The following is a 25,381-nucleotide window of genomic DNA, read 5'->3' on the forward strand; positions in this document are numbered from 1 at the left end:
AAATTATTAATGCCATATTTACACGCAACCACAGTAAATCGTGCATCTTGGATTTTTTTTACACATTTTTGTGGCTTTGGGATTACTTAATAGGCAAATTAACTTGGTCCATAGTCGTAATGACAGAATCATGAGAAAACTATCTTACAAAGTCCTTATGGATACTTAGAACTTTGCTGAGATAACGCAGTGCGCGCTCTACCATTGACTTTTACTAGACCAGTAATAAGACTATTGGGTCACCGTATTATCCTCACACCAATTAAGGCGAAATATATAGGCTTGAGGGGTTAACCTTAGGCACGAACGGTATATATTTCTATACATCTGCTAAATCGGAGAACCACGTCTTCATTGAAAACCGCTAACCGTTGCTTTCCAATAACACCTCAACCCTATAGTACTACTAGTGTCATTTTCACTCTACCTCAATACCTCAATTTACTCTTATCATAAAAGAAGATACATTGCTCATACATCATTATTTGCACTCGTGGCTTCTATCCCGTGGAGTTGTCTACCTCGATTACTGTGTCTCAAGGTCTAGACAGAGTATACTCTCTAAGAGTCTAGACCCAGCTGCATCTCAAATTAAGCCGTGTACATTTTGAAAGCATAATTAGGTAACGGAGCGGATGAGCCAATATGCAGTGCCACAGGGGGTATAGTTCTACCTATTTAGCCCCTTGTATCCAGTCAGTAATTAAGATCCAGCATCAATGCTTGCAGTGAAGGCAGTGAGCGGTATCTTAAGTCCACACAGGAGAGGAATTCGAGGAGGTAATTATCGAGTGTGGAACAGATTATCAAGTTAACTATCTATCTATCTTCTTGTTATCCTTATAATCTCGAAAATCTGTCTCGTTGTGGAAGCAAGATAGTTATAAAACTTTGATCATTTGTATTTGTAGGAGTTACAGAAATTACTTGTTTTCATTGCTATAACGTAATTATTGTGTACGAGTTTGAAATGTCATAATATGCTACGTATTGTCTGTGTAAATTTAGCGAGCCAGAAAATAATAATAAACTACGCGTTTGTGTAGAGAACACCTACTCGTTAAACAATGTTAGACTATAGTGTATTTTAGCTGTGGTATTCATTTACTGCGCGATATCTTTTAAAAGTTGTACGCAGTCCACAAAGCCAAAGCATTCTGGGCAGAAAATCCTTGACGTTGGTGTAAATATGTCTTGTGTTATCTTTACTTCCATAAGTCTTGAGTTCAACTCCAACTCCATAAACACGTAATCTCCGCCGAATAAACACTTGCCTTACTGATGAGGCAAACAGACTACAAATGAGCCCCAGAGTTGCAGTGTTGTAGCTAGAGCTCTGTTGTTGTTGCTGCTGCTGCTGCTGCGCTTGCTCTCTCTCTCTCTCTCTCTCTCTCTCTCTCTCTCTCTCTGTTTGTGTCCTCTCTTTAGACATATTCTAGATTGTCATTATGTTCAGGTTGCTTTGCATTCCAGTTCTTGGTATCAAATATCCTCTCTCTCTCTCTCTCTCTCTCTCTCTCTCTCTCTCTCTCTCTCTCTCTCTGTTTGTGTCCTCTCTTCTCTCTGTCTCTCTCTCTCTCACACACACACACACCTCTGCTACCTACCTGTTCCCTTTCCTCCTTCCCCTCTCTTTCTCTCTCTCTCTCTCTCTGTGTGCTCGTGCACGGCAGCAAAGCGCCATCGAGATATGAAATTCATTAAAACTGCTCCCAGTCAGTCGCTGTTGCGGAGAACGCGCGCGAATCCTCCCTCATTTGATGTATTTATGTTGGGACGACTTGCTTGTTGAGCTGCGACCGTTGCATGATGTTGCTGCTGCTGCTGTTGTTGTTGTTGTTGTTGACGACTTGCTGCTGCTGCTGTTGTAGTAGTAGTAGTAGTGGAGGAGGAGGAGGAAGGAGGAGTAGTAGTCCCTGAGGTAGAAGGGGGCGAGTTGAGGGAGAGAGAGAGGCACGTCGCATCAATTAAAGACATTAGTGTGCGTGTTGTAAGCGTCGCAGCTTAGTTGTTAGTCTTTTTTTTTTCTGATTGGGTTATCTTGGGACTAGAACAACATTAGGGCAAGACAGAAGACGATCAACTTGGCTGACAAGGGGCAGCGGCGCAGGCAGCTTTGTTCTTTTCAGTTTCATCTCTTTTAATTTGTATTTTTATTTTTGAATGTGTGGTGTCGTTTTCATTATTAGAATGTTTATAGTTAGGTCGTGGAGAGAGAGAGAGAGAGATGTGTATTTTGGTTTGTGTTAATCCTAATTTGTAACCTCAAGTGGTTTATAGATGTAGATGCATATTTCTTACTTTTATTTTTTTTGTCAGAACTAGTTTTTTGTCCCATTTTCTTTATTTAATAACAAATTTGCCATTTTTCCCTTTTCCATCTTATAAAATCTTGCCTTTGTCATCTGTTCCTTTTTTTTTTTTTTAATTGCCATGTTTCATGTTCCTATGTTTTAGATCTTGCCTTTTATTTACTTTTATTCTTTACCCTTTTGTATAAATACTGACACTTAACCTTTTCCTTGTTTTGAAACATTGCCATATTTTTACCATTCCTGTTTTAAAAACCTTGACATTTCTTCCCTTTCCTTTTTTAAAATCTAGCCAATTACAGATTTTTAAATAAGATCGTTGGAAACAGTTGGGGGAGATTTTTTTTTTTTTCACTACCAGTTTTAAAAAGCCGCTTATCGGCGGCACACTGACACTGGTAATCTATAGCCGTGTTTATCCAACGCTAATTATAACGCAAACTAAACCGTAGCGACCTTTTCGGTTTTATTAAAGCGGTATAGATTCCCGTCATCCTTCTGGGGTAATCCGGGAGGAATCCTAATTATCCTGTGGTTAATCCCATGATCTCCTCGTCCTGGACAATTGGAGTTTGCTTATAACCCACCATTTCTGCATTCCTCCAACCCCCCCCCCCCCCCTTTTTTTTTTCCCCCCCCCCCCCCTTTTTTTTTTCTTCTGATTGTCGTAAGCGTTCATTTAAAGTTCACAGCACTGATACTTGGGCAAGGGGACAAATGGGTAACCCACATCCCCATCACCCCTCCCCCCCCCCCACAAACCTACCACCACTACCACGTCTCATGCCCAATGCCCAAACGTTTCTGTTCTCCAGTTACTTCGTCTCTGGGCATTTGTTTGTGTTTAAAATTCGCTCAAACATACAAAAGGGGATTTTGAATCGACGATGATAATGCCCCGTGTGTGGTGAGCGTCACAGGGTAAGATATATAACGTTGAGGGGTAGGGAGGGGGTGGAGGAGCCCAACCCCCTCCCTCCCTCCTCCTCCTCCTCCTACTCCACTTCTCACCACTACAACATTGCTGCTGCTCGGAGGTTTTCGTTTACTAATCACCAGATCATTAACGAATTAACCCAGATATCCAGTTCGGCTGTTTTGCCTCTTATTAGGGTCGGGTCTCGTGTTACTTCTCTCTCTCTCTCTCTCTCCGCAGTTATAGTCTAATTGGATTTTCGCTCTGCGGATCTTTTGGTTTTATTATTTATCCATATATATTATATATAAATTATATATATTATATATTACATATTTTTCTACATTTATATACTGGTCTAATTTATTGTCTCAACATTTATATAATTTATCTAGCATGACAACCTAGAAATCATTAAAAGACAGGATAAGACAGACGCCTTTGTCATATACCAAGTTCACAGCGAGTCTAGTTTTTCAATTAAATTCAAACTTCATTAATATAATTGCAGATATCACTCGTATAAATTCAAGTTTGTAACATAATATGCACCATGAATAATTGTAGCTTCAAAAAAGTTTAGATATATATTTAAAACTACTAATTCAGTTGGTTTCTCTACAATCAACATAAATAAAATCCTGGTTAAATCAGGTAATTAAAAACTGGAGAACGTGATTATTTTAAATTTTAATGCGTAACTTGAATTATTATTATTCTTAATGAATATTGCAGTGATTTATAATATATTAGATAATAAATAATTAATATATATATTATATATATATATTATTATTATATATAATGTGTTATATTATATGTGTTATTTATAATATATATTAAATATATATAGATATATATAATATATATATTCTATATATATATATATGTGTGTGTGTGTGTGTGTTGTGTGTGTGTGTGTGTGTATGTAGTAGGATTTAAGTAAGTTTTTTTGTCGTATCACTTAAATTTTTCATTATTTTTTCCTCCTGTCTGCAATTTTCCTTGGAGTTTGTCATGTCATAGTCATCAACTTAATCGTAAATAGCATAATTATTTAATTTCTCTTTACTGTTTGACCTCTGACCTACAGTGAACAATTTTCAATTAAGTTTATTGACGTCATCACAAGTTTTTTTTATTACTTGATGGCATATTTCTATGATATAACCGACAATATTATGGTCTTTTTAATATTCGTAAGTTGAAACAAAATTATTTTATGGCATCTCTGCATAACAGACAATATTATGGCGGTTTAATATTCGTAAATAAAAATAGTATAACTTGGTATCTGGCAGTCAGTAGTACCTGCATTTTGCTTATTTATTCTTAGTAATATATAAATTGATTTTACGCAGGTTTGTTTGTATGGTGTTTTTACGTTGCATGGAACCAGTGGTTATTCAGCAACGGGACCAACGGCTTTACGTGACTTCCGAACCACGTCGAGACGCAGGTTTGCGTAGAAAAAAAAAACTATTATGAACATCCAGTAAACTTTAATATTATTATTGACCTTTTTGTTCACAGCGTTAATCACAACATTGATACTTTTAACAGGTTCCCGACTTGTTAACCACTACATATAACCACGACGACCTAGGGACTCGTTTAAACCATTACGTATATAGCCCACCTTCGTCAATCACGAAGACGCGCACTCGTTAACCAGCTCGTTTAGCCACCCTGTCACCCAAAGGAAGAGTTTTAACACTCGTTAACCAATGCAGTGAAATGTCGGATATAGTGTGTGGACGCAACTTTATAATTTTATAAATGCCTTAAAAGGTAAGTCATATTTTTTGGGGGGCATCTGTTTTTACTTGCCCCGTTTATATATGAAAATACGGGATGTACTTGGTTGCTCTGATAGGGTTTCGTTTGGTTTTTCAATAATCCAAAGTCTTATTATCTCGGTTAACTAATTCAGTTTATGTTAAATATTTTAATTCTGCTTAATAGGACGGTAATTTAACTATTTGAATTTTTTTTATTTTATAATTGGTAATTAAAACACTTTTTTTCTGGAAGTTGATAAAAAAACCAAGACAATATTTTTTATATATTTTAATTTAGAACCTGTAATTTCCCAAGACATCTTTTTACCTTGAAATTAAAAATTACAGAAATTTTTTTATTTAAAATCTAAAACATTCCCTTAACACTTTGATAAACCAGAATTACACAACATAAGATAGGGGATTATTTTTTAAAAAATAAAACAGCCAAATTCGTCTTCTCATTTTTATTGCAAATTTCTTATTGATTACACATTGTGGTGTTGCACTATTGATCGTGGAGAAAGAGAGACAAGTATTTATTACCATCACACTAACTGTACAATATCTTCAATAATTTTTTTTTACGTCATTCATTTTCTCTCATTTTTTTTTCATTTTATTTTGAAGTCTGTCGGTGTGAAAGAACGCGATAAATAAAATAATAATATTAAAAAGGTCCTGTGCGTGTTGGCATTTATGATTTAAAAGAAAAGTTTTACATAGGACTCATGTGTACACTGATCCCTGGCCACGTACACATGGTTGCTTTTTATTTTGTATTCCCACACTTAACGAGATCTAAAATGGATGAAAGAATGTGTGAAAGATAAAAAAGAAGGAAGGGGGGGGGGACAAGACACACAATAGATAGAATGGAAGGGGTAAACCAAAGATAATATAATTAAGAATACAGTACTAAGAGTTATTTATTACAAGGACGGCAGCAGGCAGCCATTATTATTATTTAAGACAGGGACGTGATAAAGTAAAAATCTAAATTAAATTTGAATTGGTTTTAGTAGATATGGCGGTAAACAGGATTTCTCCAAACCACTTACAATTCAAACATTTACTGCCACCTTAGTATTTCACTCGCACAGACGAACATACACATTACAACAAGCCTTTGCATATTATTTCCCTAGCGAACACTATTGGGAATCACACCATCAACCACTTATTACTTTTAAAGGAATGATAGGCTTTATAATTATCAACGTTCGTATCACTCTTAATGCACTAGACTTTATTTCTCTCTCTCGCGTACCAGAAATTCCAAACTAATATAGGCTGGAAATATTCCCGGTCGTCACTGTATTATATTTAACATAATTCATTTAGTTTCGTTCACCGCCATATCTACGAATCAGTTGTGAATATCAAACCACATTTATTATAACCTTAAAAGGACTTTGGTGATCATTAGTAATACTTGTTAACGTGTAGTTATGTTTTAAACTATAAATGAAATATCCCTTAAAGTTGTTTTATTGAACAAAATCTAAAAACTATTACGTGAATTTCCAATTTTTTTTTCAACAATGAAAATTTCTCTTTCTCCCAATACAATCCTAACCATTTTTCTTACGCCATAATTCCTTAAAAATGTGGAATTTTATTGCGAAATTGCTTCAAAGATATAGGTAAACATCTATGCAGTGTTATATTTATGGAATGTTAAAACCTCTAAATTTTTTTTTTTTAGGTAAATGGGTATTTGCTGAGTTGGCAGTTCTCCTAGTTCCTGGTGGAGTGAGGAAATAACCCCGTGCATATCTGCAACCAGATATATTCGCTCACGCCAGAGTATCAACAGATTCTACAGGCCAACAAGAATTAGTCTGAGAGCCCCCTTTGCAACGAGAGGAGTTGGAGAGAGTCGTCCTGCACTGAAGTCTTCTGTTGCTGTAGCCTTTTGTACCGAGAGGACTTGGACAACGTCGTCCTGCACGAAGAGGCGGTCGTCCTGCACTGAAGTCTTCTGTTGCTGTAGCCTTTTGTACCGAGAGGACTTGGACAACGTCGTCCTGCACTGAAGTCTTCTGTTGCTGTAGCCTTTTGTAACGAGAGGACTTGGACAACGTCGTCCTGCACTGAAGAGTCTGCTGCAGCTGTCTAGTTTTCTAACCTTATTATGATAGCAGCAGCGAGCGCTTAAACCAAGGGTCGAATTGCAAGATGATTTAATTGAGACGCCTGGTTTCTAATGCGATCCTGCCAAAGCACACCAAAGAACAGGCACCAGGTTATTTCGTGCCAGAAAGCACTTGCACCAATGATCGACCTGCAAGAGGGCGAAGTTTGAACGCCCGGTTTCTTTAGTGATCCTGCCAAACCACACCATAAGAACAGAATGCGGCAGCAGGATTGCGCTCGAGAGCATTTAGACCACCGGTAGAAAAATGCAAGTGGATGTAATAATTGGACGTTGGTTTCTTCAGTGATCCTGTCAGACCACACCAAAGGAAGGGTGCATTTATAAAAATCGTTTGAGAGAGACGACAGCAGCTCCCCCATCTTTTCATTGTCAGGTGAATGGAGAAGCCTCAGCACCACTTCTTTGCAGAGTCAGAAAACAAGGGTTTTGGGCTTCCGCAAAACGCCAGTTGGCTCGAGGGTAGAAACAACTAAAAATGCCCCCATGGATAACTGAAGATACTGTAGTTCTGAAGAATGCTTAGCAAGGATTATAAAGGTCCTCCTCCCTACAGGCAGCTAGCTAGTGCACTCAACTGTTTCGCCTGCCTTTTCTTAGATTGCAAGCCGGTGTCGACAATGAATTGTTACAATAAACTTGCAGGGGTGTTGACAATGAATTTTTACAATAAACTTGCAGGGGTTCGACAATGAATTTTTACAATAAACTTACAACTCCATCAAGTTTTTAATTTGTTCCTAAACACACACTGTGTCTAGTCAAGAGGCAAAATTAAGATATGGCACAATACTGAAAAAGCTTATATCCTTCACATGTAAACTGAAGTAAAAAGAAAAAGGCTACTAATAATGTGGGAGGTTTGGTTAACCATCAAGGGTTATTTTACACTTTTTTTTTTGTTTTACAGCCCAAACAAAGTAAAGGGGTTTATCCAATTATACGGGTTCAAAATTAACTGGCCAAATCATTAATAACATGAAACTGAAGAAAACTTTCAAAACAAACTACCAAGTGGGACTATCTCTGTTAAGGTATAAAAAAAAAAAAAGTTGTATAAATTACCAAGCTACAAGGAGTTGAACAACCACAGACCCCCCCCACCCCCCAGCCAAGTTGGGCAATAACTCTCCCAGAAAACCTCTGCCATGATACCCAAAGCGACAAGGAACAAAGGCCCTCAGAAGAAAAGATGGGATTTTTATTTTTTATTTTACTGTACCTCAATTCATATTCTCTTTCTTCCAACTTACTTTCCACTCTCTCTTGCGAGGTTTTCCTCCCGTTATATACCTTTCAAACCCCGAATAACCTCATTAATTCTGTATTCAATTCAATTAGATATATTCTCAGTAAATGCACATGGAAAACTCCGTCCCTCAAATGACCTAACAAGCAGCAAAACCCTGCTATCTGTTCTTCCACATTCGATAAGCAGTATGGCGTAAGTAAAATGGTTTGCCCCCCTATTGGATTACATAAGAACATGTAGCTAAATCAAAGTGGCTTCCCTGTACATTTCTATAACATAATCATTAACGAAAGTTGTTCAACAATTTAGTTTACAATGCATTGTCCAAATACATCATAGGTGACTGTCCCGTGTAGAAATTAAACTCTGCAAGTCTTAGTACATAGTTCTAAAGAAAAACTTGAGAAGGGGTAGGTGGGTGGGTGGGACACACGAACAGAAACGGAACTTCAAAGAACAGAGTATAAAATCTGAAGAGATTGCATTTGATCATGTTAACACACCCTAGACACACACACAAGTGTGTCGTGGGCAGTGAAGACAGCAGGTACAGCAAGCCAGTATGACCTTACAATTTTTTGTTTTGTTTGTCCATTTGAAGAAGAACCCTTCACGAGCGGTTCGAAAAACGTTCGTCTCTAAAATATACTGAGGTAGCAATTGATACAAGGGATCATCACTTTACCACCGGGTCTTGGAAACAGAAACACGTAGGGATCCATATTTTCTCCATCAGAGTGACTTTGAAATCGAAGCACGTAACATAGTAGGCTACCCAGGACTTGCGCAATAGTTCAGTTTTTTTCCCCCTCTTTACTACTGTTATTATAGATACCCGTTTTGTTTGAAATATAATACAAGGTTTCACCATGAAGTTTTCTTTCTACATTTGCAAGGAAAACCAGTAACTGGGAAGGTCAGCTATTCTCTCTTAGACACTGTAAATAGCCATCACAGAAAAAAACTAAAAAAAAATTTAAAAAAAACTAACAAAAACACTTCACAGAATGAATCTCTGTATTTTTTTTTTTTTAAAAGCACAAGGTTTTTTTTATAGATGACAAAAGTGCACAACAACGGCCATATTGTTCTTGACCACTACTTAAAAAAAAGAAAAAAAAAAAATTTTAACTCCTTCTCCCCGAGACTTATCTTTGAAAAGGTTCAAGGCATTGTCCCCACACACACTCAAATCACAGAACCCAGCATTTATATAAGTTGCATTGTACCCTTTTCTCTCTCCATTCTGTGTGGGTAACAAGTCACTAAATTCACATCGATTTCCTTGGCCTGGTACAAATAACACACACACACACACATTATAGCTTCTCACCATACAGCCCAGAATACTGATCTGTAGAACTGCAGAACACTTCAATCAACAATTTACAGGGTTTCGTCTTCATCACCTACAGAAATGATTTCCAATACAAACGATAATTCTAAGAAACGATGAGTCTACGACAATTTTTTTAGTACCAAAAAATGCATAGTTTATGAATTTGTTTACGAGCCCCTATCGTCTTCCAAATGAAAATGAACTTCGAACATTGGGTATGTGTTCACCAGACCAGAAGAAATACTACTAACAATACTTCGACTGACAAAGCAAGATAAGTTTCTTGGGAGGGGGAGGGAGGGAGGAGGGAGGGAGGGTGGGGGGGGGGGAAGGGGGGGGGGGGGACAAAAAGACCAAAAGCACTGATTCGCCAAGAACATAATAATGAGATCACAAACACTACTTTGTACTTTATCTATAGACAAGGAGGTTACGTTCGCTAAAAGAAAAATAAGTTTGATAAAAGTTACCTGGGAATAATGATTTCACGGCACTGATAAAAGAAGACCGTCACTGAATACTGAACAGTATAGTAGGTATAACCTGACAAAAGTGGGGTAATTAAATACTTTCTAAAGTAACTGAAACTGGGAGCGTTTGGCATAGGTACAGTGATCATAAATTACGACTTTCAAAGCACTTCGCCGTTGCAAAAAATTACTTTAAAAAAATAAAGAAAGAAAAGGTATAGCTTGAGCAAATGAAGTTCACAAAAGGGCTGAAAAACGATCTATAAAACCATGGTAGCTCGGAATGGTTCACATAAAACTTGTCCAATCACTGAACACCAAATCCTTTTCAGTATATATATAGTATATATGAAGTGTACCCGTTGCCAGCAATCGCCAGATAATGAATGATACAGGCTACGAAATTCATTCGTGTTCCATTAAAAAAAAAATCTAGCTTCGGAAGTCTTTTACAGGAAAAAAAATTGCTGCTTCTTTTAACCACTTACATCAACACTTACTTTTTTTTGTTATCCTCCCAATCAATTTTATTTTCTCAGCTACGGTTCAAAAGTCAAAGTCAACCAATTCGTACGAAAGTGGCAACGCGTCTTCTCCCGAACTTGGAAACTCCAGCGAACGTCTTCTGTAATCTTCAGTTCAAAACTCTTTAAGTTGTGGAATGTACTTAGCAGTATTTTTTTTCTTTTTTAAAAGAGTACAGAACTCTCACCCCCAAAAGAAATATTTCACTCCAGCAATCCAAAAAGGCAATGAACACGGTACACAACAATTCAAGGTGAGCGTAAGGGACGAGAAACGATATTTAGAAATAATAAAACTCATAACAGGTTTATCGATAAACCGAAAGTATAAAATTTTCCATCTTATAAATATGGGGGGAGGGGGTGTGGTGAATGGACCTTTAAACCACTGACACAGCACGTGAACGCAAAACTTGGACAGAGCTTTTAAAAAAGAAAGAATAAAAAAGTTCACATACGGAAGTAAGACGAGACTTTTTTTCAATCTTGTCACCGAAACTCCAGAGAGGAAGTTGTCACAGTGTTTTTGTTTTCATGTAAATGTCGCCCCCCCTCAACACAATTTAAACCCTAATAATGCCATTCACGCTTCACTATTCTTGCTTAAAGCAACGAGGGGGGTGGGGGAGAGTTGTGTCTTATCACTGTCATTTTCCTGACGAAAGATCACAATTGATTTTTTAATAATAAAGAACAATCAAATGCCCTTGTTTTTTTTTCTAATCCATTAGGCACCTGCTGAACTCACTCACTCACTCTCTCTCTCTCTCATCACACCACACACAAACAAAATGGCGTTTTACGTGTTAATGCAAACACATTTTTGGCAGTTTATTGTCTCACTCTTATTTAAAAAAAAAAAGTATCACGACACCATGATCTATCTTATTCCTTCTTGCTCACTCGTCTTGGCTGATTTCAAGTACGTTTCAACTTTCACCTTAGTTCAAGTCTACGTCAACTCTCTCGGTTCAAGCGACCACAGGCACTGTGGGTGGAAAATGTGGGAAGTGACGCTGGTTAGATTGGTTGGCCCTCCTGCCAAACTACTAACTACTAACTACTACTGCTTCTTCTTCACTTCACTTATATGCGTCCTTGACATGTTCCCGTGTTAGATAACACACGCACACGCTGCGCACTTATTTATTTTTGTTTAATATATGATTTCGTAAACAGTCGCCTTTTTGTCACCAGACCCCGTGACTATGTATTTGTCGTCTGCTGACACGTCGCAGCTCAAGACGGAAGACGATTCCTTGGACTGGAAAAGAGAGAGAAAAATATAATTATTATAAATATAAATGAACCTCTATTCATATGGAAAAGGCCCACTAAAGGCGAACCACTGACTTGACTTGAAATTCAAGCTTCCAAAAGAATATATGGTCGTTATCTTTGCAATATGCAAAAAGAGATTGCTATATGGAGTATATTTTTTAAAAATGCAAACGTCAAAACAGTCCTGGAAACCTCCAAAGCTCACCTGGAATATAGAGGCACCATAGGGCGTGCGCCAGGCATTGAGAAGGTTGTCCTTTCCAGTTGAGACGAACCATTTTCCAGCATTGGCGAACCTGAGAGAGAGGACGCAGGACTCGTGCAGGTGGAGCTGGTACTTGTCCGGCTTGTTGACGTGGAGCACCTCCACGTTGGAGCTCTCCATGCCCACGGCTAACCACTCGCCCGTGGGGCAGTACCCGAGAGAGAAGATCTGGCTGGTGAAGTCGTGCTGCTGTAGCTGCCTCCCCTCCCGAAGGTCCCACGACCTGACGGTGTTGTCGAGGCCTCCCGTCCAGAGCTTGGTGCCGTCGGGGGAGATGTCGATGCAGGAGGCGCCGTCGGTGTGTCCCTGGAACTGCCGCACCAGCGTCTGGTTGTGGAGGTCCCACACGGCGATGTTGCCGTCGCTACAGCAACTGAAGCAGACTTTGGAGTCCGGGCTGATGGCCAGGGCGTAGCAGGCGGGCGCCGAGGAGATGAGCTCCGCTTTGATTCGGGGCGTGGGCGTGGCCAGGTCCCAGATGCTGAGGGTGGAGGCCTCGCCGCCCACGATGAGCGTCCGCATGTCCGGCAAGAGCTTGACGGAGCGGATGTAATTGTCCCGCTGGAGGCAATCCAGCTGGGAGACCGGGCTCTTAGACCCTGGTTGGCTGATGTCCCAAACTTTGACGCAACCTTTGCCCCCTGTGTAGACGTACTTTGTGGGGATTGCTGATGGTGACCGCACAGACCACCTCCCCGTGGTGCAAGGTGTTGATCTGGCGGGCGTGTCGCGGGATGCCGGGGGCTAAAAGGGCGTCCGAAGGAAAGGGCACCGGGGCCAACTGACCTTCTCCATTTACGTGGAAGCTATAAGCCCTAGAAAAAGGCATAAAAGAAACTGCTTTCAGTTTTAAATATTATTAGCGATCGAGTTCGTCTATTTGATTATTTCAGGCATGAGAGTCATTCTTCTTGGCTGCTTTTAAAAACTTCTACCCACAGTTAAGCTGAAATTTTATCAATTTAAGGACAAATGTTCACACTTTGGTAACATTTATCTTGTTTTTTATAACTGACAAATTCACCAGGTAGACTAGAAAACCCCAAATGGCAAATCTTTAGCATAATGCTATTGATACCACTGCAGTTCGGTTTTATAACAACACATTTAACCAACATTATATGGACTTGGCAACATACCTGACGTATCTAAACGTTCCCAAATCAACCCAAGAATTTTGGCCCTACCTCCTTCCATCAAATGACCACAAAATGATTACCACAAAACCAATGAGTATCTCTGCAACATTACTATAATAATTCCGACAGCCCAGAATGACTGACACTTGGAAAGGACTGAATCCAGCCCCTACAGGTTAATTTGAAACTTACGGTTTCCCAGCTGAGCCGTTAGTGGGTATCCCATTGGAAGCCAACGGCGGTGCCCTGACGGCTGCGTGAGGGTCGTACCCGGAGACCTGGAGGTCAGGGGAGAGAAAAAATAAAAAATAAGCAATACGAAATTCGCGCCATTATGAACGGGAAAGTTTTAGTGTGTAACTAAAAACAAAAGGCAAAATGTGCGCGCTACAAAGACTCACACCACAGGCAAAATAAAAACCAACTAATGAAGGCTCCATCACACACTCGGGGGTCACAAGAACAATCAATCCAAAAAGCATTGGCAAGTGAGAAAGTTTATATATATATATATATATATATACATGCTTGGTGCACCTCATATCATGTGAGAAGAAGCGTTTGTGCGTTTTTACAGAAGCTTAATAGATGAGAAGTGCTGTGTGGGAGGGATCAGGAGAACAATTAATTAGGAAGAAGAAGAAGAATTCATAAGATAAAAAGAAATGGAAAATAACAAAGGCAATAAACTTAAATTTATTTTTGTTCAAGGCCGTAAGTCTTTTGTCTTGATAATTTACATTTTCTGATTGTTTACCCATTGTATAACAAAAGGAATAAATGGAAGAGGTAAAAATAAGAGAACATTTTACCATCTTCACACACAAATTTGCTTACGAAGTGCTAAGATTCAAGGCCACACTCTTTCTCTGTCTCAGAACCTTTTATTATTATTTTTTTCTCTTAGAACATTACTCCAAATACATTACATTCCACGCAAATAAGACAACAAATCAATGAAAGACGACTATTGATCAGTTTTTCCTCTTCTAAGATATACAAATACAAATTGGTCCTTTGAAGAGAATATTAATATTTTGCAAAGACGACGTCTTATCAGTTACAAAAGGAAAAGGAATTTCGTAGAGGGGAAAATAAATAAATAAATAAAAAATAAATACTCGGCACCCTTCACCTAGGTCAAACGTGGCAGATGAAAAAAAAAAATGTATATAAAATGACGATCATGATCAAATAAATAAAAATCCGAAAATGGGGATGAGACAGAGCCGAGAATTAAGATGAGAGAGTACTCACTCGAGAACAAGGAACACTGGACAGAGAGAGGGAGAGAGTACAGAAAAATCTAAAGAAACCTGGTGTGAAACAGCCATAAGAGAGGCCTGGTGTCTGTGTGTATTGAGAGAGAGAGAGAGAGAGAGAGAGAGAGAGAGAGAGAGAGAGAGAGAAGAGACCTCAATAATGAGATATCTAGTAGACAGTGAGAAACCTCTAGACACACAGAGGGAGAGAGAGACCTCAACAACGAGATATCTAGTAGACAGTGAGAAACCCCTGAGAGAAAGAGAAAGAGAGAGAGAGAGAGAGAGAGAGAGAGAGAGAGAGAGAGAGAGAGAGAACTTACCGGAGGGCGAAGGTAGTTGTTAGGGTGTCCAGGGGGAAAAGCGGCTGAGGGCGGGAGATCAGGTCTGGGCGGGCCTGGGATCAGGTCAGGTCGCGGCCCACCAGCACCTGGGGGCAGGTAAGGGGAGGAGGGAAAGTGAGGGGATGGGCCGGCGGCCCCCCCTGGGGGAGGGGCGCCCTGGGGCTTCACACCGGAGGAGCCAGGGGGCGCCGAGGAGGGACCTACACCCCCTGAAGAAGAAGACTTGGACGTGGGGGTGGATCGAGGGTCGGTCTGCAAAACACAAAACAAAAAACAAAAAACAAAAAAACAAAATGAGGTGGGTGGATTTCACAACACGAGGCAACAACAACAACAAACTACAACAACAACAACAACAAACTACAATGCAAACACACACACACACATACACACAAACGAATCTCTAAACTGAAAGAAGTTCCCATATACATAAATATATAGTGTCTTCCTTCTATTGTGGATTTTTTTTTTATCTTCCTTTCTTTTTTGCAAACTGCAGGCAGCCATAACCCTTGTACCCAGGTAAGATGCCCCCCTCCTAATATTTCTGTAACGAACGACCATACAGCTACATTCTCATACCAGGTAGGATGCCCTGTCATTTCCAGAATGAATGCCCTGTACCTAGTCGAGATGCCCTATTAAATCCGTAAAGAATGCCCTCCGTTTACCTCATAAAAGATACCCTGTTATTTCTGTAAATAATGCCCGCAGCCACATTCTTGTATCCAGGTAAGATGCCTTATCATTTCTGTAACGAGTGCCCAAAGCTACATTCTAGTACCCAGGCACGATGCCTTATCATTTCTGTAACGAATGCTACATTCTCGTACCCAGATAAGTTGCCCTATTCTGTAACGAATGCCTGCAACTACATTCTTGTACCCAGCTAAGATGCCCTATCATTTCTGTAACGAATGCCCAAAGCTAAACTCTTGTGCCCAGGTAGGATGCCCTATCATTTCTGTAACGAATGCCCAAAGCTAAACTCATGTCCCCAGGTAGGATGCCCTATCATTTCTGAGCTAAACTCTTGTACCCAGGTAAGATGCCCTATCATTTCTGTAACGAATGCTACATTCTCGTACCCGGGTAAGATACTCTATTATTTCCGAAAGAATGCCCACATCTACACTCTTGTACCCCTGTAGGATGCCCTATCAATTCTGTAACGAATGCCTGCAACTACATTCTTGTACCCAGGTAAGATGCCCTACCATTTCCGTAACGAATGCCCAACGCTACATTCTTGTACCCCTGTAGGATGCCCTATCATTTCTGTAACGAGAGCCCAAAGCTAAAAACTCTTGTACCCAGGTAGGATGCCCTATCATTTCTGTAACGAATAACCACAGCTACATTCTTGTACCCAGGTTAGATGCCCTAATATGTAACGAATGCCCACAGCTAGTACATTCTTGCATCCAGGTAGGATGCCCTATCATTTCTGCAACGAATACCCAAACAGCTAGTATATTCTTGGTTTCTTGCACCCAGGTAAGATGCCCCATGGCGTATGGAATAACAGGTAGTTCGTCTACGGCCCTCTAAGAGAACTTATAATATTAAACACAAGACCCAAACCCTTCCAAACGTCACCTACAAGTTGCAAAATCGAGAATCACTTTATAAAAAAGTTAAATTACATAAACGTGGAATATAGGTTATACGGCAGCTGATACGGTGATAAGGGTATACCTAGAAATCTTCAATTCTCACGCCCCTTTTGTTACAAAAATGCTGTTAGAAAAAACGAAAGGGCTTCTACAAACAGTTGCATGTTTTCATAAACATCTCGTTCCCACAACGAACTCGCTGCAATTTTACCCGTCTAAAATATACCAACTGTACTGTATATCAACACTAAAAGCTAAATTGGTGGAATTTCGTGACGAATGATAACCTCGCTTGCTTTGCGTCACGCACGGGGCAAGCAATTCGTGACATAACACACACACACACACACAAAAGGTGCGGTAGTCTAACATGGAGTGAAAACACACACACACAATTATACGTTAAAAGAGCTATGACCAGCGGGCGGACCTTTCATTTGTATCTATTGACGTATCGTTGGTAAATGACAATGTGGAGTAACAAACACTACGGGGGGTGAAATAAGTAAAAAATAAATAAATACGAAAATACTTCTTTTAACAGAATGAACAAGCAACACATGTTGGGAACCAGGATGTACATCTTGCTACAAACAAACATCGAAAGAAGAATGACGGTGAAAAAAGAAAGTAAAATAATAATAATAATATAACGGGAAATTTTTCTTGAACGTGTGATGAAAGGCAGAGGCAGCATGGAATGATAAAAAGCAAAATTAAAAAATATATATTGATAAAGATAGGAATAAAAAATTAAAAAAAAAAGTCAAGCACATACAACTATAAGCCCACTTTCTATGAAACGAAGGAGAGAGAGAGAGGGAGATAGAGAAAGAATAAAGAGAGCAGAAGCACATGCATTGAGAGATGATTAATCTTTCTTTATCTATGGAGACAGGAGCATTTTAAGCAGTTATTTGTTAATTCTTTGCCCGATAACACCACACAAAAACTTCAAAAACCCAAGGCATAAAAATAAAACTATTAAGCTTTGATAATCTTAAACTAGAAAAAAAAAATAAAAAGGGTGACGTCGTAACTCAAAAAAATAATTTGCACATCCAAAAATTCTAGATAATAGATATTAATCGCAAAACCAGAAACCTAATTCAACCACCCCCTAATTATTCAAAAACTATCAGTAGACTATTGACTATTAAAAAATAAATAAATAAATTCGTCAACACATCAACCAGGAAAGGGAGCAGAAATTATTACATAAAGTATAAGAGTAAAAGAATAGAAATTGAAAGAATATAGAAGACTAATAAATGGAAAGTATACAACACAGAAAACGAGGAACGTGTCAAGAGAAATTCCAGGAAGTATAGAAAGTAGAAATAAAGAAGAGAGAAAGGGAAAGAATCCAATAAGAAATTGATAAATGGAAACGGAAAATGAGAAAACTAACCGAGAGATTTTTCAAAGAATGGAGAATGAAAGAAGGGAGGTAGAAGGAGATTATAAAGGAGAGAGAATGTAAAAAAGAGAAGATGAGAGAACTGTCGACGATTTTCAAAGAGGATTAGTGAGAGAAAAAATAGCACAGTAAAAGAATTGAGAAAAAAATATAGAAAAACAGAAAACTAAATAAGAGAAAAAACAGAAAATGAGAAATAAGACAGAAAACTCAAAAAAAAAGAGAAGTGCTAGAAGATGACCTGATTGTGTGATGTTAGGTCCTCTCTTGTGACCTCATCAACTTTTTTTTTTTTTTTTTTTTTTTTTTTTTTTTTTTTTTTTAAATCTTTCCTGCCAAAGATACCCATCTAAACTTTTGTTTTAGTTCTACCTCTTCCTGCAAAAGATACCTCCCCCATCCCTCCAGTTATTCTAAACTTTGTTTGGGGGTTTGGGGGGTTTATCCCTTCCTGCCAAAGGTACCTCCCCCCCAACCTCTCTAAGTGTTTACCCCCTTGTGACCTTATCTTTAAAAAAAAAAAAAAAAAAAAAAAAAAAAAAAAAAAAAAAAAAAAAAAAAAAAAAAAAAAAAAAAAGGAAGAAGAAGGACCTGACCTCTTCCTGCCAAAGATACCCATACCCAGCCCATCCAAGTATTTACCTTTTCATGCTTGAGCTGAGGGGTAGACCTCGAGGAGGACGACTGAGAGGGAGGCCTGTCCGACTTCTTCTCGCCGTTCTCCCTGACGTCTCTATGGTCGCCGTTGGCCTGAGGCGGCGTGTTGGCATCCTGCAAGGGGAGGGAAGGTCCACGAAACTTTAATAAGGGTTAATAAAAAAAAAAAATATGCTCGACGTATTCAGGACATATTACTCAAAATATCTTGTACCAGGAAATATTTCTAGAAATATCTTTTATCTTGAAATGTTACTCAAAATATCTTGTATCGGGAAATATCACTAGAAATATCTTGTATCGGGAAATATTTCTCGAAATATCTTTTATCAGGACATATTTCTCAAAATATCTTGTATCAGGAAATATTTCTCGAAATATTTTGTATCAGGACATATTTCTCGAAATATCTTGTATCAGGACATATTTCTCGAAATATCTTGTATCAGGAAATATTTCTCGAAAGATCTTGTATCATGAAATATTACTCTAAATATCTTGTTGGTCTGATTAACTATAATTACATTTGAACAACTTTTAAAGATATAACACCAATTGCAGACATTTTCAACCTTGAAACAAATAGGTAGGGTAATATACACGTCCAGTTAAAATATTGGGGGATTTCTTTGTTGAAATGACAATAGTAGCAGACCTTTGTTGATCTATTTGCGTATAATTAAATTTAAACATATTTAACGATAAAAAAATTAAATAAAATGGTAAATTGAATTAAGGTTTGAGTGATATATTAAAATTCTTTAAAAACAGTTCTAAAGACTGAAAATAAATTTAACAGCAGACCTTTTAACCTTACAATTAAAATTATCTGGATTTCCTTGTTGTATATTTAAAAATAATAAATCACATTTAAATATGAAAAATAAATAAGAACAGACGTCTTTAACCCTCTGATAAATCTAAAGGACTTACCAAAGACAATTCAAAATGTTAAGACACCCCTTACTGATCTACTTGTCTAAAATTAAATTAAAATAACTAAACATATATATAAAAATGATAAAAAGAACCTTTTAACCATTGGCTATTCTGTCTGCTGCGTCACGTAACTCAATCTCAAGACTACACAACTGGGAAAACATTTATCGAAGACAATCCTCACTAATTGACAAGACAAATCCATCTTATTTAAACTCACTTCCTTCAGCTCCGACTAAACTAGACTTTTAATTCTATTCTACTGAATAAATTGCATCTCCAGAAGGATCTGATTTCAAGATAACTTGAGCAATGAACAGTGTTTTACGTTGAAGCTTGAACACTTGAGAGGAAAGTGAACCTAATATATATATATATATATTCTTAGTTGCAGTACGAATTTTAAGTAAGATTACATAGATAGCATTTTACACGTGCAATTTTAAGTGAAGATTACATCAAACGCATTTTTATACGTTTAACATTAAGTAAGGGTTACATCAAACGCATTTTCATACGTGTAATATTAATTAAGGATTACATCAAACGCATTTAAATACATGTAATATTAAGTGAGGGGGGTTACATCAAACGCATTTTCATACGTGTAATATTAATTAAGGATTATATCAAACGCATTTAAATACATGTAATATTAAGTAAGGGTTACATCAAACGCATTTAAATACATGTACTATCAAGTAAGGGCTACATCAAACGCAGTTTACATAACTAATAATGATTCATTACATCATACATTTTATAATGTAATAAGTATTATATATGGTAATGATTACATCAAACGCATTTTTCACCAAGAGAGGATTACATTAGGTTGTCGCCACGTATTTCCCATTACATAAAAAAAAAATAAATAAATATCTAAATAATAAAAAAAACGAATGACCAATAACCAAAAAATTCCAAATATACATTTACGTGTAAAGTTCAACATTTTATGTTCAATTACATTAAATAATCTGGGGAAACACTCTCCTCTTGGAAGTTGACAATGACGAACTATATAAACGCGAGAACAAGAGATGAAGAAAAAAAAAAATGGACGAAAACAGCGCAATCACGCGTAATTCGATCCTGCGTTTTTCAGCGCTTGTTAGCTGCAATCACCATAAATCCCTTCGGGCCAGATAAGATGAACTTCAACTGTTGTAATGCAGTTTAAAAACACGACAAGTACACAACTAACGCCGCCAATTACCGAGTTAGTTACGGTCCTCGTCCGCTAAGACACGAAGGCGCAGAGAAGTGAGTATTATGTCTTCGGAGTGGAGGAGGAGGAGGAGGAGGAGGAGGAGGAGGAGGAGGAGGAGGAGGAGGAGGAGGAGGAGGAGGAGAGGGAGAACGAATAAGAGGAGAAAGCAGAGGGAGAAGGATAACGGAGAGGAGGGAGAAAGCAGGGGGAGAGGTAAGCGATAAAGGAGGGAGAGGGGGGGCGGGGGAAAAGAGTGAAGGCGGAATAAAGGAGGGAAGGGGGAACGGAATGAATGAACGAGAAAAAAAAAAAAAAAAAAAAAAAAAAAAAAAAACGACGACCCACCTCGTTGGCGACGTCGACGACCAGGTCCTGGTCGCTCTTCTCGCCCTCGGAGTCGTGCCCTTTGTCCTCCTTGCGTCTCTTGGCCTCGTGGTCGTCCGGCGTCCTCGACCTGGGCCGGTACTTCTCGCCGGGGGAGGTGCTGTTCCGCTGCAGGGGAGAGAGAGAGGAACATTAAATACGAACAACCAGAGAGAGAGAGAGAGAGAGGGGCAAATTCCTTCTAAGTTGTTAATATATTTACAATGGTTAATAAATCTTTTACTTTCACAACATCAATTAACGCAAAATAATCATCAATATCACATCAGTTAACATCAGGGAAAAAATCTCTTACTGCCACAATTTAACATTGGAAAAATTATCGTCAAAATCACGTCAATTAACATCACGAAAAAAAAATAAAATCATCAAAATCATATCAATTAACAACTCAAAAATTATCATTTCTTTACCAAGTTCAACCTCATAACAACAGAGTAATAACAATATCAATAGACAACAGCCTACTTGCATATAACAACACAGAGAAGAATTATATCATAAAAAAAAGGGGGGGGGGTTGAGTGCCGTCAGTGTAACTCATGCGGTGCACCCTCTTTCATTCCCTTTACTGTACCTTCGTCCATATTCTCTTCCATCTTACTTTCCTCTACCCTTCCTAGCAATTGATTCATAGTGCAACTTGCTTTGAGGTTTTCTTCCTGTTACACCTTTCAAACCTCTTGACTGTTAAAATTCCCGTTTCAGCGTTGAAAGACCTCATAGGTCTCTCAGCGCGTGGCCTTTGGCGTCTGAATTCCATATTCTATTCTATAACCACTTCTACAAATAGACGACTATCCTTCACCACAACAACAACAAACAAATGGCAGGAACCCTATTTTATAAAAAGAATTTTAACGTTTATTTAAAACTAGATTACTTATGTGAGGAAAACGACCACAAAAAAATTCCCGACCCAGTAAGACGACAACACGACACCATTAACCAATAAAACTTAAAAAAAGAATAAAAATAAACGAGTCCATAAATAAACAAGAGGCCGCCAGACTACTACTTACTAAACCAAGTTGCAGATTGTTATTATTAATTTTAAAACGACGGGTCACATAAAACCCACACATACATTCACAAACCTCACGCAACCCAGCGGTTTTAGAAGAATGCCATCACTCTGCAGACAATAGGAGTGCCAACATTTTCTGCTTAAAATACGTCGTAACATAACGGCATCAGTCTTGGGGGGAATGCACACAATGTTCGTGGGTTATTCAACATTAAAATATTCACGGTTTGTTTAATATGCAGAATATTCACGGGCATGTTTAATAAACAAAATACGTATTCACGGGCTTGATATACAAATATTCACGAGCTTCTTTTATACACAAAACATTCACGGGCTAAATATACAAAATATTCACGGGCTTGTTTAATAAACAAAATATTCACTGGCTTGTTTAATATACAGAATATTCACGGGCTTGTTTAATAAACAAAACATTCACGGCTTAAAATACTAAATATTCACGGGTTTGTTTAATATACAAAATATTCACGGGCTTGTTTAATATACAGAATATTCACGGCTTAAAATACTAAATATTCACGGGTTTGTTTAATATACAAAATATTCACGGGCTTGTTTAATATACAGAATATTCACGACTTAATATACAAAATATTCATGGGCTTGTTTAATAAACAAAATATTCACGGCCTTGTTTAATAAACAAAATATTCACGGGCTTGTTTAATATACAGAATATTCACGACTTAATATACAAAATATTCATCGGCTTGTTTAATATACAAAATATTCACGGGTTTGTTTAATATACAAAATATTCACGGGCTTGTTTATTTATAGATATAATTTATCTTGCGATCGAGGTAGCATCTTTTAACAGTAAGCGACAACCTTTACCACCTGTAACTGATAAAAAAAAATAAATAAATAAATAAATTTCTAAAAGTGTTCGCAGCCCACAAAACTTCCAGCCACCACCCGGTGGTGGCAAGTGTTGTTGGCACCTATAACTGCGCCAGACGCACTATAAAACAAAAACTACCGAAGCTAGAGGGCTGCAATTTGGTACGTTTGATGCTTTGAGGGTGGATGATCAACGTACCAATTTGCAGCCCTCTAGCCTCACTGGTTATCAAGATCTGAGGGCAGGTGACAGAAGTGCAGACGGACGGACAAATATGATAGTAACACCAATCAAATTTGTTTTTTTTTTCCAGCAAGAGGAATTGTAACTTGATCAAAGAAAATATTTAAACTGAATATGGAACATTTGCAATTCTACACATTATATTATATATTATATATATATATATATATATATATATATATATATATATATATATATATATATATATATATACACAGAGAGAGAGAGAGAGAGAGAGAGAGAGAGAGAGAGAGAGAGAGAGAGAGAGAGAGAGAGAGAGAGAGAGAAAGCAATTCGTGAATGATCATAAAAAATAACGTTCATCTTTCAACGTTTGTAAATAAAACCGCACCCTTCCTTCAAGAAGTTAACCAACAGTATAAAAAAAGAAAAGAAAAAAAGCTATCTAAAACAACCAAGAATGCAAATGAGTGTGCTTCTCAAAAAGAAGGCCACTGATTTAGAAAAGTGTGACTGTGTGACCACAACACAAGCAAGCAAACGTCCTAATCACTAAAACCAACTCGCTCAGTCTTTCTAAGCACTCGTATGGGTCAATTTCCAACACCACACCACTTCGAGGCCTCTCTCCACTAAGGTCGGATTCCCCTCTAACGCCAGTTGAATGACTCTCTCTCTCTCTCTCTCTCTCTCTTCACCGAAGATCATATGGCAGAAGCAGGCCCCTTAATCAATTGTTATGCTTATTACCATTTATTGAATTACTTTCCCCCCTATTTCGCTCTTCCTTCCTCTTCTTCCCCTGACATTTAAACGCTTTGGTGGATCTGCGCGGATTGATATTTGACGCGCGCGAGTGAGCGAGCGTTTATGTGTATGTGCGCGTGAGTACGTACGTACACTCGATCTGTGTATCTATTGGCAAGGGGATTTTTTCCACCGATCTCTACTTAATCCGTCGAGGTATAAAAGGCTCCCTCGATGCAACTGCGGTTCAACATGCATTACCTTTTTCTCCACTTCCTGAGAGAGAGAGAGAGAGAGAGAGAGAGAGAGAGAGAGAGAGAGAGAGAGAGAGAGAGAGAGAGAGAGAGAGAGCCAACTGCTACGCTCACCATTATAAATCACCACACACACACACACACAACAACAACGCCACATAAAGTAGACTATCAATAAAAAAAACTCCTGTCGATGATAAACTATATGTAAAGAAGGGGAGAGAACTTGACGCACGAGAGAGAGAGAACGACGTCAAGCCAGAGTGAAATTTATTAGCAGGCCCACAGAAGAGGGGACCTAACCACCGACGAGAGAGAGAGAAAGAGAGAGAGAGATTATTCCCCTCATCCGGACTAGCTAAACTCCCCTTTCTCTCCCCTCTACCACTAATTATTCATATCGGACTTAATGGCACCGGACATCAGCGAAGGGGAGACTGAGAATCCCAGAATCAAAAAGGGGCTATGAAAGGGCATAACACTTACGTTTATCTCTCTCTCTTCCCCCTCTCTGTAACATTCCCCTCTTCATAGATACACCAGTGACCGTTGTTTGAGAGAGAGAGAGAGAGAGAGAGAGAGAGAGAGAGAGAGAGAGAAGAGATTCGTCAAAAGGTCATACACATCTCGTTCTAGAAGCGTGTGATTTTTTAACTCTTCTGCCTTTCTTCTCAACAAGTAGTCTTTTAGACAGTTACAATCTTCAAAAACGTCGAGAGAGAGAGAAATTTGGTCAGCTGAATAACAGACAATACCCCGCTAGTTTTTTCACGAGCATATTTTTCAAGCTGAACACAAAAAATGATTGCTAGCTTTTTTTTTTCTTTTACCACCACTCTCTCTCTCTCTCTCTCTCTCTCTCTCTCTCTCTCTCTCTCTCTCTCTCTCTCTCTCAATTGACATAAGCACGAACTTTCATAACCATTCTTTTATGGCCACGACCCTTTTTCTGTTTAATATCACGACACATGTGACCCATTGAACTAAACCCCCTAAAATCAAAGAGGGG

At 38.4% G+C, this 25,381-nt stretch overlaps 1 protein-coding gene and 1 long non-coding RNA gene across 2 annotated transcripts in view; both read right to left on the bottom strand.

Moving 5' to 3' along the window:
- Nucleotides 1-5,461: 5,461 nt before the first annotated feature.
- On the bottom strand, nt 5,462-10,065 carry LOC135199485 (uncharacterized). The gene is made up of 2 exons (XR_010311079.1): nt 7,007-10,065; nt 5,462-6,924 (listed from the first exon to the last, which is right to left on the bottom strand). It is a non-coding gene; the product is annotated as an uncharacterized LOC135199485 (long non-coding RNA).
- Nucleotides 10,066-11,607: 1,542 nt separating this feature from the next.
- Nucleotides 11,608-25,381, bottom strand: part of LOC135199484 (protein groucho-like) — a 39,607-nt gene continuing 25,833 nt past the window's right edge. The window contains 7 exon segments of the mRNA XM_064227576.1: nt 11,608-12,016; nt 12,239-12,961; nt 12,963-13,113; nt 13,630-13,715; nt 15,023-15,295; nt 18,722-18,850; nt 21,234-21,380. Coding sequence (XP_064083646.1) covers nt 11,909-12,016; nt 12,239-12,961; nt 12,963-13,113; nt 13,630-13,715; nt 15,023-15,295; nt 18,722-18,850; nt 21,234-21,380 — 1,617 coding nt within the window. The 3' untranslated portion in view covers nt 11,608-11,908.

Source organism: Macrobrachium nipponense, chromosome 25 (genome assembly GCF_015104395.2).
Source record: "Macrobrachium nipponense isolate FS-2020 chromosome 25, ASM1510439v2, whole genome shotgun sequence".
In the NCBI taxonomy this organism is placed as follows: Eukaryota; Metazoa; Arthropoda; class Malacostraca; order Decapoda; family Palaemonidae; genus Macrobrachium; species Macrobrachium nipponense.